The sequence below is a fragment of the Podarcis pityusensis genome (genome assembly GCF_964106645.2).
Source record: "Podarcis pityusensis genome assembly, chromosome: 11".
NCBI lineage: Eukaryota > Metazoa > Chordata > Lepidosauria > Squamata > Lacertidae > Podarcis > Podarcis pityusensis.
The window spans coordinates 18240398-18254076 of NC_138036.1; the positions used below are offsets into that span (position 1 = coordinate 18240398).

General features: G+C 43.2%; 1 protein-coding gene across 3 annotated transcripts in view; it reads right to left on the reverse strand.

Annotated features, from left to right (window-relative positions):
* Positions 1-13679, reverse strand: part of FYB1 (FYN binding protein 1) — a 50651-nt gene that overhangs the window by 15001 nt on the left and 21971 nt on the right. Inside the window, exons 4-15 of one of the 3 annotated variants that reach the window (XM_080972518.1) lie at positions 13281-13318; positions 11433-11452; positions 9993-10039; positions 8814-8925; positions 7460-7616; positions 6922-7066; positions 6231-6253; positions 5376-5448; positions 3661-3804; positions 2842-2870; positions 1826-1895; positions 366-471 (exon numbers count right to left, since the gene is read on the reverse strand). In XM_080972518.1, coding sequence (XP_080828644.1) covers positions 366-471; positions 1826-1895; positions 2842-2870; positions 3661-3804; positions 5376-5448; positions 6231-6253; positions 6922-7066; positions 7460-7616; positions 8814-8925; positions 9993-10039; positions 11433-11452; positions 13281-13318 — 964 coding nt within the window. Of the gene's footprint in view, positions 1-365; positions 472-1825; positions 1896-2841; positions 2874-3660; positions 3805-5375; positions 5449-6230; positions 6254-6921; positions 7067-7459; positions 7617-8813; positions 8926-9992; positions 10040-11432; positions 11453-13280; positions 13319-13679 lie in introns of all 3 variants that reach the window. The other 2 variants (XM_080972517.1, XM_080972519.1) reach the window with 2 other exon arrangements.

Genomic DNA, 13679 nt, shown 5'->3' on the forward strand with positions numbered 1-13679 from the left:
CCGACCTTCTGATTGGCAAGCCCTAGGCTCTGTGGTTTAACCCACAGCGCCACCCGTGTCCCACTGGGAAATTTAGGCTGGCACAATTAAAGCACTCTGTCCTTCTGTCACAAGAAATCTGCCAAATTAATTTTAGGCAGGTGAGCTAAAACTGGGATTATTATTTTTTTGATTTTATTTTTTTTGTAAACCTCATTAAGGCTTGTAATGTGATTTGTGGCTGTGGCAATTTCACAAAATTGGACATGTTTCTCATTTTGATTGGTGTTTTATGCTGTTTTAGTGTTTTGCATAGTTTTATTGCTCTGGTTTATGCCATTAGCTCCGCTCCCTTAAGAAACAATTTTAAGAAACCAAGGTCTTACTTTAAACTTCTTTCGGAACTCTTTCTCTTCTTTCTCCATCTTCTTGAGTTTCTGCGAATCACGGTCATCTGATTTGGCTCTCGCTATGCTCAGGGCCTTTGCTATGCTAAAGCGTCAGGTTGCAAAACAGAAGGAGAAGAAGAGGAAGAAAAATCAAGATCGCCAATATAAAGATTAGGTTTGTTTTTATTTTATTGGTTGTCAATTAAAGCCTAGCTAAAGGACAAGCTAATTAATTAAACAATTAATTAACCTTTTGGGTTTTTTTTGTTTTTTAAATGATATTTATTAAAGTTTCATAATTAACCTTTTGTTAATGACATCGTTAGGTTTTTTTTAAAAAAAATTAAACACCAAATGTGGCGGAGGATTTAATCAAGAATGCAGTATGCATGGAACAGATATTTAAATTTTCCCTCCCTCCCCTTCAAGGCAATTAGTATTTCACTGACCCAACAGAAGGCGATTTTCTAATGATAAATCACAGCGAAGTGGCAGAGGGCATGTTTTACCAAGATCACAGTTTAATAATAATAAATTTTATTTTTTCCCCGACCGGAGCCAGGCTCAGTGCAGCTAAGATCATATAAATAACACAGTATACATAAAAACAGGCATCAATTAATTAAAATACATCTTAAAATTAATTCAGACAAATTAAAATATGGACAAATGGCAGTTATCAGGTTAAGATTGAGAGCGGTTAATACTTGCCAGTTTGTTTGTTTATTTCATAAAATTTACATATTGCTTGATTGTAAGGGGGGGGGGACCCTCAAAGTTCTTTCCAAAAAACCACAAGACAATAAAATCATCACTAAAAATCCGCAACCACAATTTAAAGCATACAGAAAAGGGTAAAACCACGATAGAATAAGCTAAAGCAAATTAAAACTCATACAAACTTTCTAAGCGTCTGGGTTTGCAGAGTTGCAAAGAGAAGTTTCAATCTCCTCGCTTCACCCTAAGCTGTGTCTGGTATTTAAAGTTCTAGAACATGGGTAGGCAAACTAAGGCCCGAGGGTCGGATCCAGCCCAATCGCCTTCTAAATCCGGCCCACAGACGGTCTGGGAATCAGCGTGTTTTTACATGAGTAGAATGTGTCCTTTTATTTAAAATGTGTCTCTGGGTTATTTGTGGGGCCTGCCTGGTGTTTTTACACGAGTAGAATGCGTGCTTTTATTTAAAATGCATCTCTGGGTTATTTGTGGGGCATAGGAATTCGTTCATTTTTTTTTTCTTTTCGAAATATAGTCCAGTCCCCCACAAGGTCTAAGGGACGGTGGACCAGCCCCCTGCTGAAAAAGTTTGCTGACCCGTTCTAGAAACCCGCACCGTAGCTGTGAATCCTGTCACTTACAACACGTGTTGTGAGGCCCTTGAGTAACAGCAAACAGATCAGCGTCTCCCCATCCCTCAGTAGCCATTACACACATCCTTGTTTCATATGTTCACTCACCTAAGTTCTTTTGGCGGAGGAGGGAAGTCAGTTGGCTCTACATCATCATAGACATCACTGTCTCCAGAATCTGAAATCAGAAAGCGGTGGGTTGTTTGTTTGTTTTTTTAAAAATGAAAAATAATATATAATCATTGCAACTCAGGCCCCAAATATTGTTGTTGTTTAGTCGTTTAGTTGTGTCCAACTCTTCGTGACCCTATGGACCAGAGCACGCCAGGCACTCCTGTCTTCCACTGCCTCCTGCAGTTTGGTCAAACTCATGCTGGTAGCTTCAAGAACACTGTCCAACCATCTCGTCCTCTGTCGTCCCCTTCTCCTTGTGCCCTCCATCTTTCCCACATCAGGGTCTTTTCCAGGGAGCCTTCTCTTCTCATGAGGTGGCCAAAGTATTGGAGCCTCAGCTTCACGATCTGTCCTTCCAGTGAGCACTCAGGGCTGACTTCCTTCAGAATGGAGAGGTTTGATCTTCTTGCAGTCCATGGGACTCGCAAGAGTCTCCTCCAGCACCATAATTCAAAAGCATCAATTCTTTGGTGATCAGCCTTCTTTGTGGTCCAGCTCTCACTTCCATACATCACTACTGGGAAGCCCCAAATATATAAAACACCAAATAAATAAAAGCTCCTTCCCTACAAAGCCTCTCAGGAGCTGGATTACCACGGCTTGCGGAGAGCTGCGCGAAGCTCGAAGCCTGGGGCATGCTGAGCTCAGCGCGCCCCAGGCTTCTGGGTGCAGGCAGCTCTCCGCAAGAGGTGGGAGAGCTGTGCGACTTCGCGCAGCTCTCCCACGGCTTGCAGAGAGTCGTGCGAAGCCCAAAGGGCGCTGAGCTCAGCATGCCCCAGGCTTCGGGGTGCAGGCAGCTCTCCGCAAGCCTGCATTCGCCCCATAGGACGCACACACATTTCCCCTTCATTTTTGGAGGGGAAAAAGTGCGTCCTAGAGGGCGAAAAATACGGTATAGGAACTCAATCACAGTTTAATAATTGCTTCATGTTTTTGATCTTATTACTTACCCTTTCCTATTTGCTTTGCTGAAGAAGTCCTGCTAGAAACAAACAAATAATAACTTTCATTAAGCACTGCAATCAGATGATCAGTTCCTATCCCAGGATATAAACGATTATGGGGATATGGCTGTGTACATGATAACAAAAGGAAGAATTGTTGAAGCCACTTTATCTTGGATAACAAAAACAAAGGGCGTGTGGGTGTGCTTTCCTTCACATATTCAACTGCAACTAATTTGTTGTCCCTTAAATATGTGAAATTATAAACTGTTTGTCATGGGTAAGACTGGATCACATCAACAAAATTGCCGGCGATGGAACAAAATTTGGGCCATGACCTAGCTTTTCAGACATAGCTTCAGCCAAAGACATTTAGGTCCCTGAGGTAGAATCCAGAGTAATCCCCACTTTCCATTGATGATCATGCATCATGCTCTACCAGGAAGTTTCTCTCTGCAGATCCCACTGAAATAAATAGGAGACACACAAAGCCAACAGATTTTATTCTATGGGCCAGATCTGCCTACTTCCAACTCTGCCACCCGTAATGCCACCTGAGTTGGCCATCTTACCTCGCCTCATGGTGAAGCTGTTTCTGCAAACAGGTACCTATGACTTAAGCTAAGAGGTATTCAAGGACAGAGCATGGGCCAACTTTGAAAAGGGATGTGGTGGTTTCATAGCTTTGGTTATCTGCCGTGTGGTACGATTATGTGGCTGGTTAGGCTGCTGTGAGAAGCTGTTAGTAGCGCATGATCAACACGTATATTAGCTATTAGTTTTAGTGAACCGGTTATTTTTCTTTCTTTCACAGCAGTCTCTTACGAGGAACCTCCATTATCTTCTGTCACATTGATTTTAGTTGCTGCCTCTCGTATACTTCTCTTGGGGAAATCTTTTCCCTTCAACAGATTCTTCAAAAGCCCACGGGGCCAGGAGTCACTCTTATCTTCACCATGTGGCACAGACCTTTGGAGTATGCACGCAATTATCACATTGCAGATTGAAACACAAGATATTTGAAATGACTTTGGGATGGGGCATTGGATTCACATCAGCAGCAACAACAACAGCCCAAAAAATTAAATGCTAAACCCCCTAAATCCTATAAATTGATAAAGGCTAGGATTTTGATTGTTTGGGATATGGAGGGACAATACAAGCTGCAGAGGAATTCCTGAGCTAGCTTATGCAGAACAACCTGACTGAGCTGAGGCCATCAAAGAACAATAGAGGTCCATTTGCAATACAAGAGAACTCTTCCCTCCCCCTTGAGGTGTGAAGGATACAGGGGTTTGAAAGGTTGCCAGGAAACTGTATGCTTGAGGTGACAGGAAAAGGGAGTCTGGGAGCAAGGGCTGCTGGGAGGAAGGAGGAGGAAGGAGGGTGGTTGGCTGTAGGGTACAAGCGCTGCTGTGGGGTACAAGTCCCTCTTGAAAGGAACGTGCTGTAAGATCTGGAATTCCTCCTTGCAGACTGAAGGTGTAAATAAAGGTAAGGTAAAGGGACCCCTGACCGTTAGGTCCAGTCGTGACCGACTCTGGGGTTGCAACGCTCATCTCGCTTTAATGGCCGAGGGAGCTGGTGTACAGCTTCCGGGTCATGTGGCCAGCATGACTAAGTCACTTCTGGCGAACCAGAGCAGTGCACGGAAACGCCGTTTACCGTCCTGCCGGAGCGGTACCTATTTATCTACTTGCACTTTGATGTGCTTTCAAACTGCTAGGTTGGCAGGAGCAGGGACCGAGCAATGGGAGCTCACCCCGTTGTGGGGATTCGAACCGCCAACCTTCTGATCGGCAAGTCCTAGGCTCTGTGGTTTAACCCACAGTGCCAGCCTTCCCCTTCCGAAGGTGTAAATAGGCAAATAAATAACATTTATTAAAGCTACGACTGTCTCCACCATGTCTCAATTCTCCAAAGGGCCACAGACCCTAGGTGAGTGCATGGAACCCCATGGGCTCTTTGTCACCACTCAGCAGAGAGAGGGGAAGGCACCCGACTTTTGCAATAGCATGAAGTGTGAGCCTCATACAAACACAGCTGGACCAAGTTCTTAGTACATGGACCTCCTGATCTGCCCTGTGACTCTAATCTGTGATCCCAGGATCAGAGCAATTCACCAGCATCAGTGTGGATTTCTATGGAGGGTGAATATATAATGAAGGGATAACTAGGGTCTAAAGAGTCAGGTGTGCCATTGTTTTGATGCCACACAAACATCCGTCCATGCTTCAGATTCTGGCTTACTGGCTCCTGCTTGAGAATTAAAGAAGTTGAAAAAGGCTATGCCTTAATACAATCCATGTGAAGGAGATGAAAACAATAAAGACTCATTAAAACAACACCCAAAGCAATTAATTCCATGGTAAAAACATTGTGTCCACACCCTTCTAAGACACACTCCCTACCCAGCTGATACCATTTTATCATGCATTAATCGAGGGCTAATATTTTTATCCTGAGATAATCTTTTAAACAAGAACTAAACAAGAATTCTCCATCTGCTTTTCATTATTTTGTTGGCTATTAATGCTTACCTTGTTTGTGCATCATCATCGCCATCGATCCCATCATAAACATCATCAGAGGGAGGAGGAGGAGGAGGGAATCCTGTTTAAAATTTTTAAAAAGGCAAAAGCAGAGTAGTATTATTATCACTACTACTTCGATTATTATTGTTTCAGTTTATGTCGCCTAATGCAAACTGTCTCTAGGCTACTTACCTCCAAAATGCACATAAAGTAAAATAAAACATTAATACTGAAATTATCAATAATCATAACTGTCAACTTTTCCCCTTTCTTGCGAGGAATCCTATTCGGAATAAAGGAATTTCCCTTAAAAAGGGGGAAATGTTGACAGCTATGTCAATAATAAGAACAACAACAATCCTCAATGGTATGTACTGCTTCTACTGAAAAAAACCAGGAGATATTGTTTGCACTATTTCAATTACAGCTTCCTTTATCCCTGAGAATTGACCATGCTGGCTGGTGCTGATGGGATTTGGAGTCCAACGACCTCTGGAGAGCTTGGCTTTTCCATGCTTGCTTTAGCAGGAGGACAAGCCTTTCTGGGTCATCTTGGTGCTGATGGGGGAGCGGGGATGGAGGGGAAAAGTCTCAGAAAGTTGTAGCTTTGATTTGCTAATCTTGAAAGTGGCATTCACCTTGGTGCTTACAGGATTGGTTTAGAAATGAATATTGAAGGAGGAAGTATGAAGGCTTGGGGACTGTTATTTTTCTTTGACTATATATGGCTTGTCTGCTGATTGCTGGTAGATATCACAAACCCTGGTCATACCCCAACTGATACCTTGGGAAGTAGCTAAAAGATGGGCCCCATGACCCACAAACCTCAAAATTTGGATAGATAGGAACAGCAGAACTTACCTCCTGCAGTACTTTGACTTCCACTTTGGCCATGAGAAAACAAAAGGAGGAGGGGAAATGGTTGAAGTTAAAGGAGAAGACAGTGCAATAAATAATGCAGTTCTTAACATACTTGCTTGGGAGTAAGCTCCCTTGAACATGGTGGGACTTAAATCCAAAGAAGACACACACATATAGGAATGCACTGAAAAGTCCATGTTTTTTCCCCACACCCAAATGTCTGCAATATTCTATAACCCACATAAAGCCAGGTAATTGCCTAGAAAATGGCAAATGTGATTCAAACTGGTAATCCATGAATAAATAAATAAGGTAACAATTGCTTTGCTGGACCAGGCCTGTTGTCAGGGGTTGCCAATATGGTGTCCTCCAGCTCTTGCTGGGACTCGCACCATCCTTTCCAGTTAGCTATGTGGACTGGGGCTGATTGGAGTTGTAGTCCAGAAATATATCGAGGACTGAACTTAACTGTACAGGGGTCCTTTCCCTGTACCACCTTGCCCTACAGACCACTACTAATCTAAAAATAGTGTAACAATAACTTCATTTTAAGAAATTACAATAAATGTTCACCTTACTAATGTTAAACAACTATTTCCTTATGACTTCCTGTTGTGAGGAAAGGTGGGCTAGATTGCACTGCAAGCCACACTAGAACTGGACACAGGTGTGGCCATCCCTTTTGACATACCTGCTGACGCTATCCTGTTCCCCGACATCATCATACACTTCCTGGTCACTGTCTGGTTGCCTCAGTTGAATGTTGACAGAAGGCCGCGGCTTTCGCTTTAATGAATCATAGTCAATTTCCACCATGGTTGTTTTAATGTAGCCATCTAGAAAGCAAAAGCCCAACACATTTCATGACTAAGATGCAGCTGTTTTCTTTTAAACTTTATAACAAGACATCATAAGGGCTGCATTAAACACACACACACACACACACACACACACACACACACCCTTTAAAAACCACTGTGCAATATAGAATGGTATTCATTGCATGGTGTGCAATTTTTTAAAATCAAATTGCTGTTCGTTTCTTTGTTGTGCAGGTTTCAAGTATTTTAACGAATATACTAATACGTCTTCAAGGGCCAAGAATTGTGGACTAGCGACATTTCAAATACTCCAAATGGTGAGTGAACCCAAATTTTCTGATCAGAATAAATTACTCTGATTAAACATATTAAAATAAGTTCTCTTAAATTTGCATAATTTATACCTACAGGAGCCTCTTGACCTTCCCAGCCACTTCCCCTCTGGATTGTCAGTGATGCGGATGATTTCGATGTTATCTCCTTGCTTGAACGTCAGATCGTTCTTCCCTCCTTTGAAGTCTGTGCAAGCTCGGGCCTGGTGAATGACTTCAATGGGGCCCACGAGCTACACAGAAGTAGGATAAGAAATGGGTGTAAATCAGCATTGCACATATGGTCAGGATTAATACTGTACAAGAGAAAGGGGGGGAGAGAGAGGGAAACAGGCATGGACAAACCACAACTGACAAATTGGAGTCAGGACCTCGGGTGAGGAACCTTTTTCAGCCTGAGAGTTGCATTCTCTCACTGCCAACATTCTGGTTCCCATGTGTCCGTGGTGGGCAGGACCAGAATCAAATAGTGGGTATGGCCAGAGGCACAATGTGATTCTTACACACAATTCCAGATTTGATTCCAGATGCACAGAAGTCAGAGGTGTTATAGGCAAGCAAGAGGCATTATCGCAATCACGTCTACTTGAGGGCACAAAGAAGTGTCAGTCAGGGAAACAAGATGTATCCTGAGGAGAACTGAGTTTGATGCTAAGTAGAGAGGACTGGAGACCCACATTCAACCCCTGGACCTGCTATTCCCCATCACTGTTTCAGACATTTTTGCAATGGAATTATAAAGACACTGTGGTCTAAACCATAGAGCCTAGGACTTGCCGATCAGAAGGTCGGTGGTTCGAATCCCCGCGATGGGGTGAGCTCCTGTTTCTCGGTCCCTGCTCCTGCCAACCTAGCAGTTCGAAAGCACACATCAAAGTGCAAGTAGATAAATAGGTACCACTCCGGCGGGAAGGTAAACGGCGTTTCCGTGCGCTGCTCTGGTTCACCAGAAGCGTCTTAGTCATGCTGGCCACATGACCCGGAAGCTCCCTCGGCCTATAAAGCAAGATGAGTGCCGCAACCCCAGAGTCAGCCACGACTGGACCTAATGGTCAGGGGTCCCTTTACCTTTACCTTTATGCATTTTTGCAAAGCAATTTTCCCTAATAGAATGCATTTTTTAATGTTAATTTCACTAGAGCATGCATTTATATGCACTCTTTACTGTAGTATATAGATTTTTTTCACACATTAGTCTCCTGGAGAATTACACTGCAAGATTTAGAGAAGTGCAAATTTTGAAGGGAGGCTGTCTGTTTGCTTGGTGTTTCAGGAAGTGTGAATTAAATAGGTTCACCTGTTAATGTGAACTGAACTGAATTTATCCCCCATCTCTTCAAACAGAGTAACTTTAACAATGCTAAAGGATAATGTATTTGTTTTCATTAAAGTTTTTTTTTAAAAAAAAAAATTGCTAGTTTAAGCCTTACTTTGAACTTCTTCCTGATGTCCTGCTCTTTTTTCTCTTTCTCCTTTTGTTCTTTCTCTGATTTCTTCCTTTCTTCCTTCTCCTTTTTCCTTTCATCATCTCTAGATGTAGGTCTGCGAAATAAAAAGTGATTGATACTTAACTCAAGAAACAGCAGGGGACAAACATTTGGGTCTCTTTCACTTCTCTTGAAAGATGACCATATCAGGAGCCATGTGCTCAATGGTTGCTGTTGGGTTGGATCTAAGCTTAAAGGTAAAAGGTAAAGGGACCCCTGACCATTAGGTCCGGTCGTGACCGACTCTGGGGTTGCGGGACTCATCTCGCTTTATTGGCCAAGGGAGCCAGCGTACAGCTTCTGGGTCATGTGGCCAGCGTGACTAAGCCGCTTCTGGGAAACCAGAGCAGCGCACGGAAACGCTGTTTACCTTTCCGCCAGAGCGGTACCTATTCATCTACTTGCACTTTGATGTGCTTCCGAACTGCTAGGTTGGCAGGAGCACAGACCGAGCAACGGGAGCTCACCCCGTTGCGGGGATTCGAACCGCCGACCTTCTGATCGCTGTCCACAAATGGAAGAGCTCCTTCCATGTGCAGAAGGCCTTTGACCCAACCTTTAGAGCCTGCTGGAATCATAGAATGGTAGAGTTGGAAGGGACCATGAGGGCCACCTAGTCCACCAGCCCCTCTGAAATGCAGGAATCTTTTGCTCAACATAGGAAGATCAATTTTTTCTGGTGCCCTCCTTCACTGTTCCAGAGTGCCCACAAACCCTTAGGAGAAGAGTTTTAGAAGCCACAAGGGAGATAAAGCCAAAGCCACTTTTCCTCTTCCCTCTTCTGCTGCTGCAAGCAAAGTCTGGATCCAAGCCAATACCTTCTCAACCTAGCCCAGATGTTGCAGGACAGACGCTTCCATCATCCCTGATTGACGATATTGGCTGATGGGAACTGTGGTCAAAACATCTGATGGACAACATGTTGGCTAGCCCTGCCCTGGCCTAGAAGATGATAAAGTTGCAAATTCAGGTTTTGGATCTTTTGTCCACGGTTTTGCAATGGTGTCTGCCATTTACTCTCAGGTCCTCTTACTCTGTTTATGTTTTGTCTCTCTGTCACTTCAGTTGTGGGATCCCAAGAATCAGAGAACCGCCATATCTGCAGAGCTGCATATTTCTTACCTCATTTCATTTATATCTTCATATGTCTCCCCTTCACTGTTGAGACTCTATAAAGAAAAAAGTGACAAGAAATGAATTAGAAAGGGGAAATTATAACGTAGTTCAAGTGCAACAATTTCTTTTTAAGACTAGTACTAGGACAGCAAATTGTATGTGGCATTTCATTATTTCAAACCCAATTTGTTGTATGAAATAAGGTCTTCTTTAGACCTTGACCATTCAGCTATTTAAGAACATCAAATATTTCCCAGACTGTAGCCATTTCCAGGTGTTCATTCTGGGTATAATGAACACATGAATGTCACTGAGTTGCATCTACTGCCAAAACAACTTCTCACTCGCCCTGAGCCATTATTGCAGTTCTTTACACTCTCCTTTCAGCTAAGCCCTTCCAGAGATTACAAACAGAGCAAGCACTTTGTAGACTGGGGTAGGGGGAACCTGTGGCCCTCCAAATGTTGCTGGACTACAAGTCCCATCATCTCTGGCCACGGGCAATGCTGGCTGTGGCTGATGGGAGTTGCTGTCCAGTAACATCTGAAGAACTACAGGTTCCTCAACCCTGTGGAAGACCACAACACATGTTCTGCGGCCCTTGCTTGGCTTATGAGTCACAAGTTGTGTACCCAAATTAAGATGTGTTGATCCAGTGACAAATGAATGTTCCCACAGCTTATTACTATTAATGATCACTTCTTTGATTTATAACCCACTGTGGCGTTTGCCCTCCTAGGTGGGTCATAAGGAAAGGGTTAAATGAGTGTGAAGTGATTGGCCAGTGGGAACCCAAGGGGAGGAGTTAGAGTCAGAGTTGGTGTTATTTGGAAGTTAGTTGGGAGTTGGAGAAGGAAGAGGGAGGATAAGTCTGTGGGTTGGTCTAGTTTTGATGTGAGAGTGAGTGAAACTGTTAGGAGGAGTCAGATAGACAGATGGGATGGGATAATCAATTAGAAGTTATTAGGAAGGTATAGGTCAGTAAAGAAACTAAAATTAAGAAACTGACAAGAAAAGTTATCTGAAACCATAACCTTGTTAATGCTTATAAAATAAACTTGCTTATTTGATTTAATGTTAACAACTGTCTGGACTCCGTGTGTACCCGAGAGAAACGGGTTGGTGGCAGCGGGGAAGCAATCACAGTGGTGGCACAGGGATCAATAGACCGTCAAACGTCCAGCGACCCTGTGTGATCGCCACACCCATCTTCGACCTTATGGTCCCAGGGCGTGAAACATCCATATCAAAATAATTAAATAATGCAAAACATTAAAATATTAAAATCCAATGCAGATATCCAAATGAAACAATCTCCCTTTCCCCTCTTTCCACAGACACACTGGTAACAGAACCTCCCACGGCACGCCTCTGCATTCATGAAAGCGGGTGTTAATGAAAGACAGTTGTGATGCATTTATCTATGTTGTGAATGGTGATACTGACCTCATCTGGATCCCCATTTCCTGAAGAATCAAAAGGCAAACATTTATTGTTAATTTTCTGTTGCAGGGAAGATTTTGTATATAATATAATCATATCCGTATATAATAAGAGGGTAGAAAGTCTATGGATTGCCCTCTAAACAAAAAGTGTTGGGCAAAGGACGGCGTTGCCTAGGACAAAGTTGGGTATTTTGACTTGCGAAATTTTTTGTCTAACTCAAATACAGATTATGCCATATATTTATAGTCCTCAGTATCTTTCCACATAAAACTAAATATATGGCATAATCTATATTTGATAAAAACTGAAATGAAATTGTAGCAGATGAATATACTTCATGCCAGCTGCTTATCAGCTACAGCAGGCTTCCTCAACCTCGGCCCTCCAGATGTTTTGAGACTACAATTCTCATCATTCCTGATCACTGGTCCTGCTTGCTAGGGATCATGGGAGTTGTAGGCCAAAAACATCTGGAGGGCCGAGGTTGAGGAAGCCTGTGCTATAGTATGCACCTCAAGCACCACAACTTGATTTCAATTCCCCCCCCCGACTACATACTGAAAACCAACTATATATTATGTTATGTACTACATGCTATAAATACATGGCATAAGGTTTATATATACATGCTATATCATTATAAATTATACTCTGTATAAATGCTATTTGTTTAACTTTCTCATTATCTTATTTTATCAATACATTTATATCACTTTGACTGCTATTAATTATTATTATTATTATTAGACTTTGGCAGCTATGGCTTCTTGCAAGGAATTCTAGGTACTGTAGTTGGGCAAGGTGTATGAATATTCAGGATTTTCTGTTGGGAGATCCCCAGCTCTTCCTCACAGAAATACAGTGTTATTAGGGTTACCTGGGAGGAGGGAGTAATGATATAGGTTTATAGGACATTCAGATTCATAAGGCTGTATTGCAGCAGCCATCACCATCATCCTATATAGCAGCAGTGGGAAAATCAGGCCCACCTTGTGGCATTTGGGCCACAAGGTCGTTCAGGCCAGTTATGCCCACCTTCTCTGCACCTCATGTCACACATGACTGCCAATCAGTGGTGCCAGCAAAGCCCTGTGCCAATGTCTGTGTACTGGAGTTTGCCAGCGCCAACAACCAGCTGTTTATTGAAGAAGAAGAAGAAGAAGAGTTTGGATTTGATATCCCGCCTTTCACTCCCCTTCAGGAGTCTCAAAGCGGCTAACATTCTCCTTTCCCTTCCTCCCCCACAACAAACACTCTGTGAGGTGAGTGGGGCTGAGAGACTTCAAAGAAGTGTGACTGGCCCAAGGTCACCCAGCAGCTGCATGTGGAGGAGCGGAGACGCGAACCCGGTTCCCCAGATTACGAGACTACCGCTCTTAACCACTACACCACACTGGCTCTTATTGGCCCTTTGTGGGCTGTGGCTTTCTTCACATGGTTTAATTTCATGCCATGCAGGCAAAATTGGGTCACCTTACATCACCAGGGGATTGACAGGTGGGTGGGGGATGGGGGAGATAAGTTATCCTTACATAGCCAAAATGGCACCACGCACGCACAAACAGGAGGTATTGGCCAAGAACACCTAGGTTCTCAGAAGTACTAGGGAAAAAGCCTCTCCCAAAAACCAGTCTGATAAGGACTGAGCAGGGATGGAGGGCATGAAATACAGAATGGGCTGCCTGTAAGGGAGAGGCGGTAATGGAAAACAGTGGAAGGGGAATGGAGTATAGTGGAAATGGGGGTGGCTGGCACCCGAACAGGAGCACTCCACATTCTAACGCTTTCTCGCAGTTCCCACGTACAAATTTTCTAATGCCCGTCTTAACAAAAATGGATTAGCCTTACCTCCAAACTCAACATCATCATAGCTTTCTTCATTGTCCCTATGAAAAGAAAAAGGTGAACAGGTTCAAAGAGAAAAAAGATGCAACTGCAATTCCCGTAACACTCTTTTGACTGAAAGCCAAGCCATCAGAGAAGGTTTATGAAGCCTATGGGCCGGATTCAGCTGGTTCAGATGACAGAAGCTGGGACAAAAACACCCTCTAATGAAATTAGGTTTTCCCATTTCTCCATGCAATGAATTCTGCTCCGTATTGATCCAGAGCAGACACCAACGTATAGTTAGCAGAGTAAAAACATAAAACACGATGCAGGATTCCCAGTAATAACTCAGAGGCAATTAACCTCATTCAGCAGATTGTTTTTTTGTTTTACTACTGAAGGCAAATGAGCTATACAGTC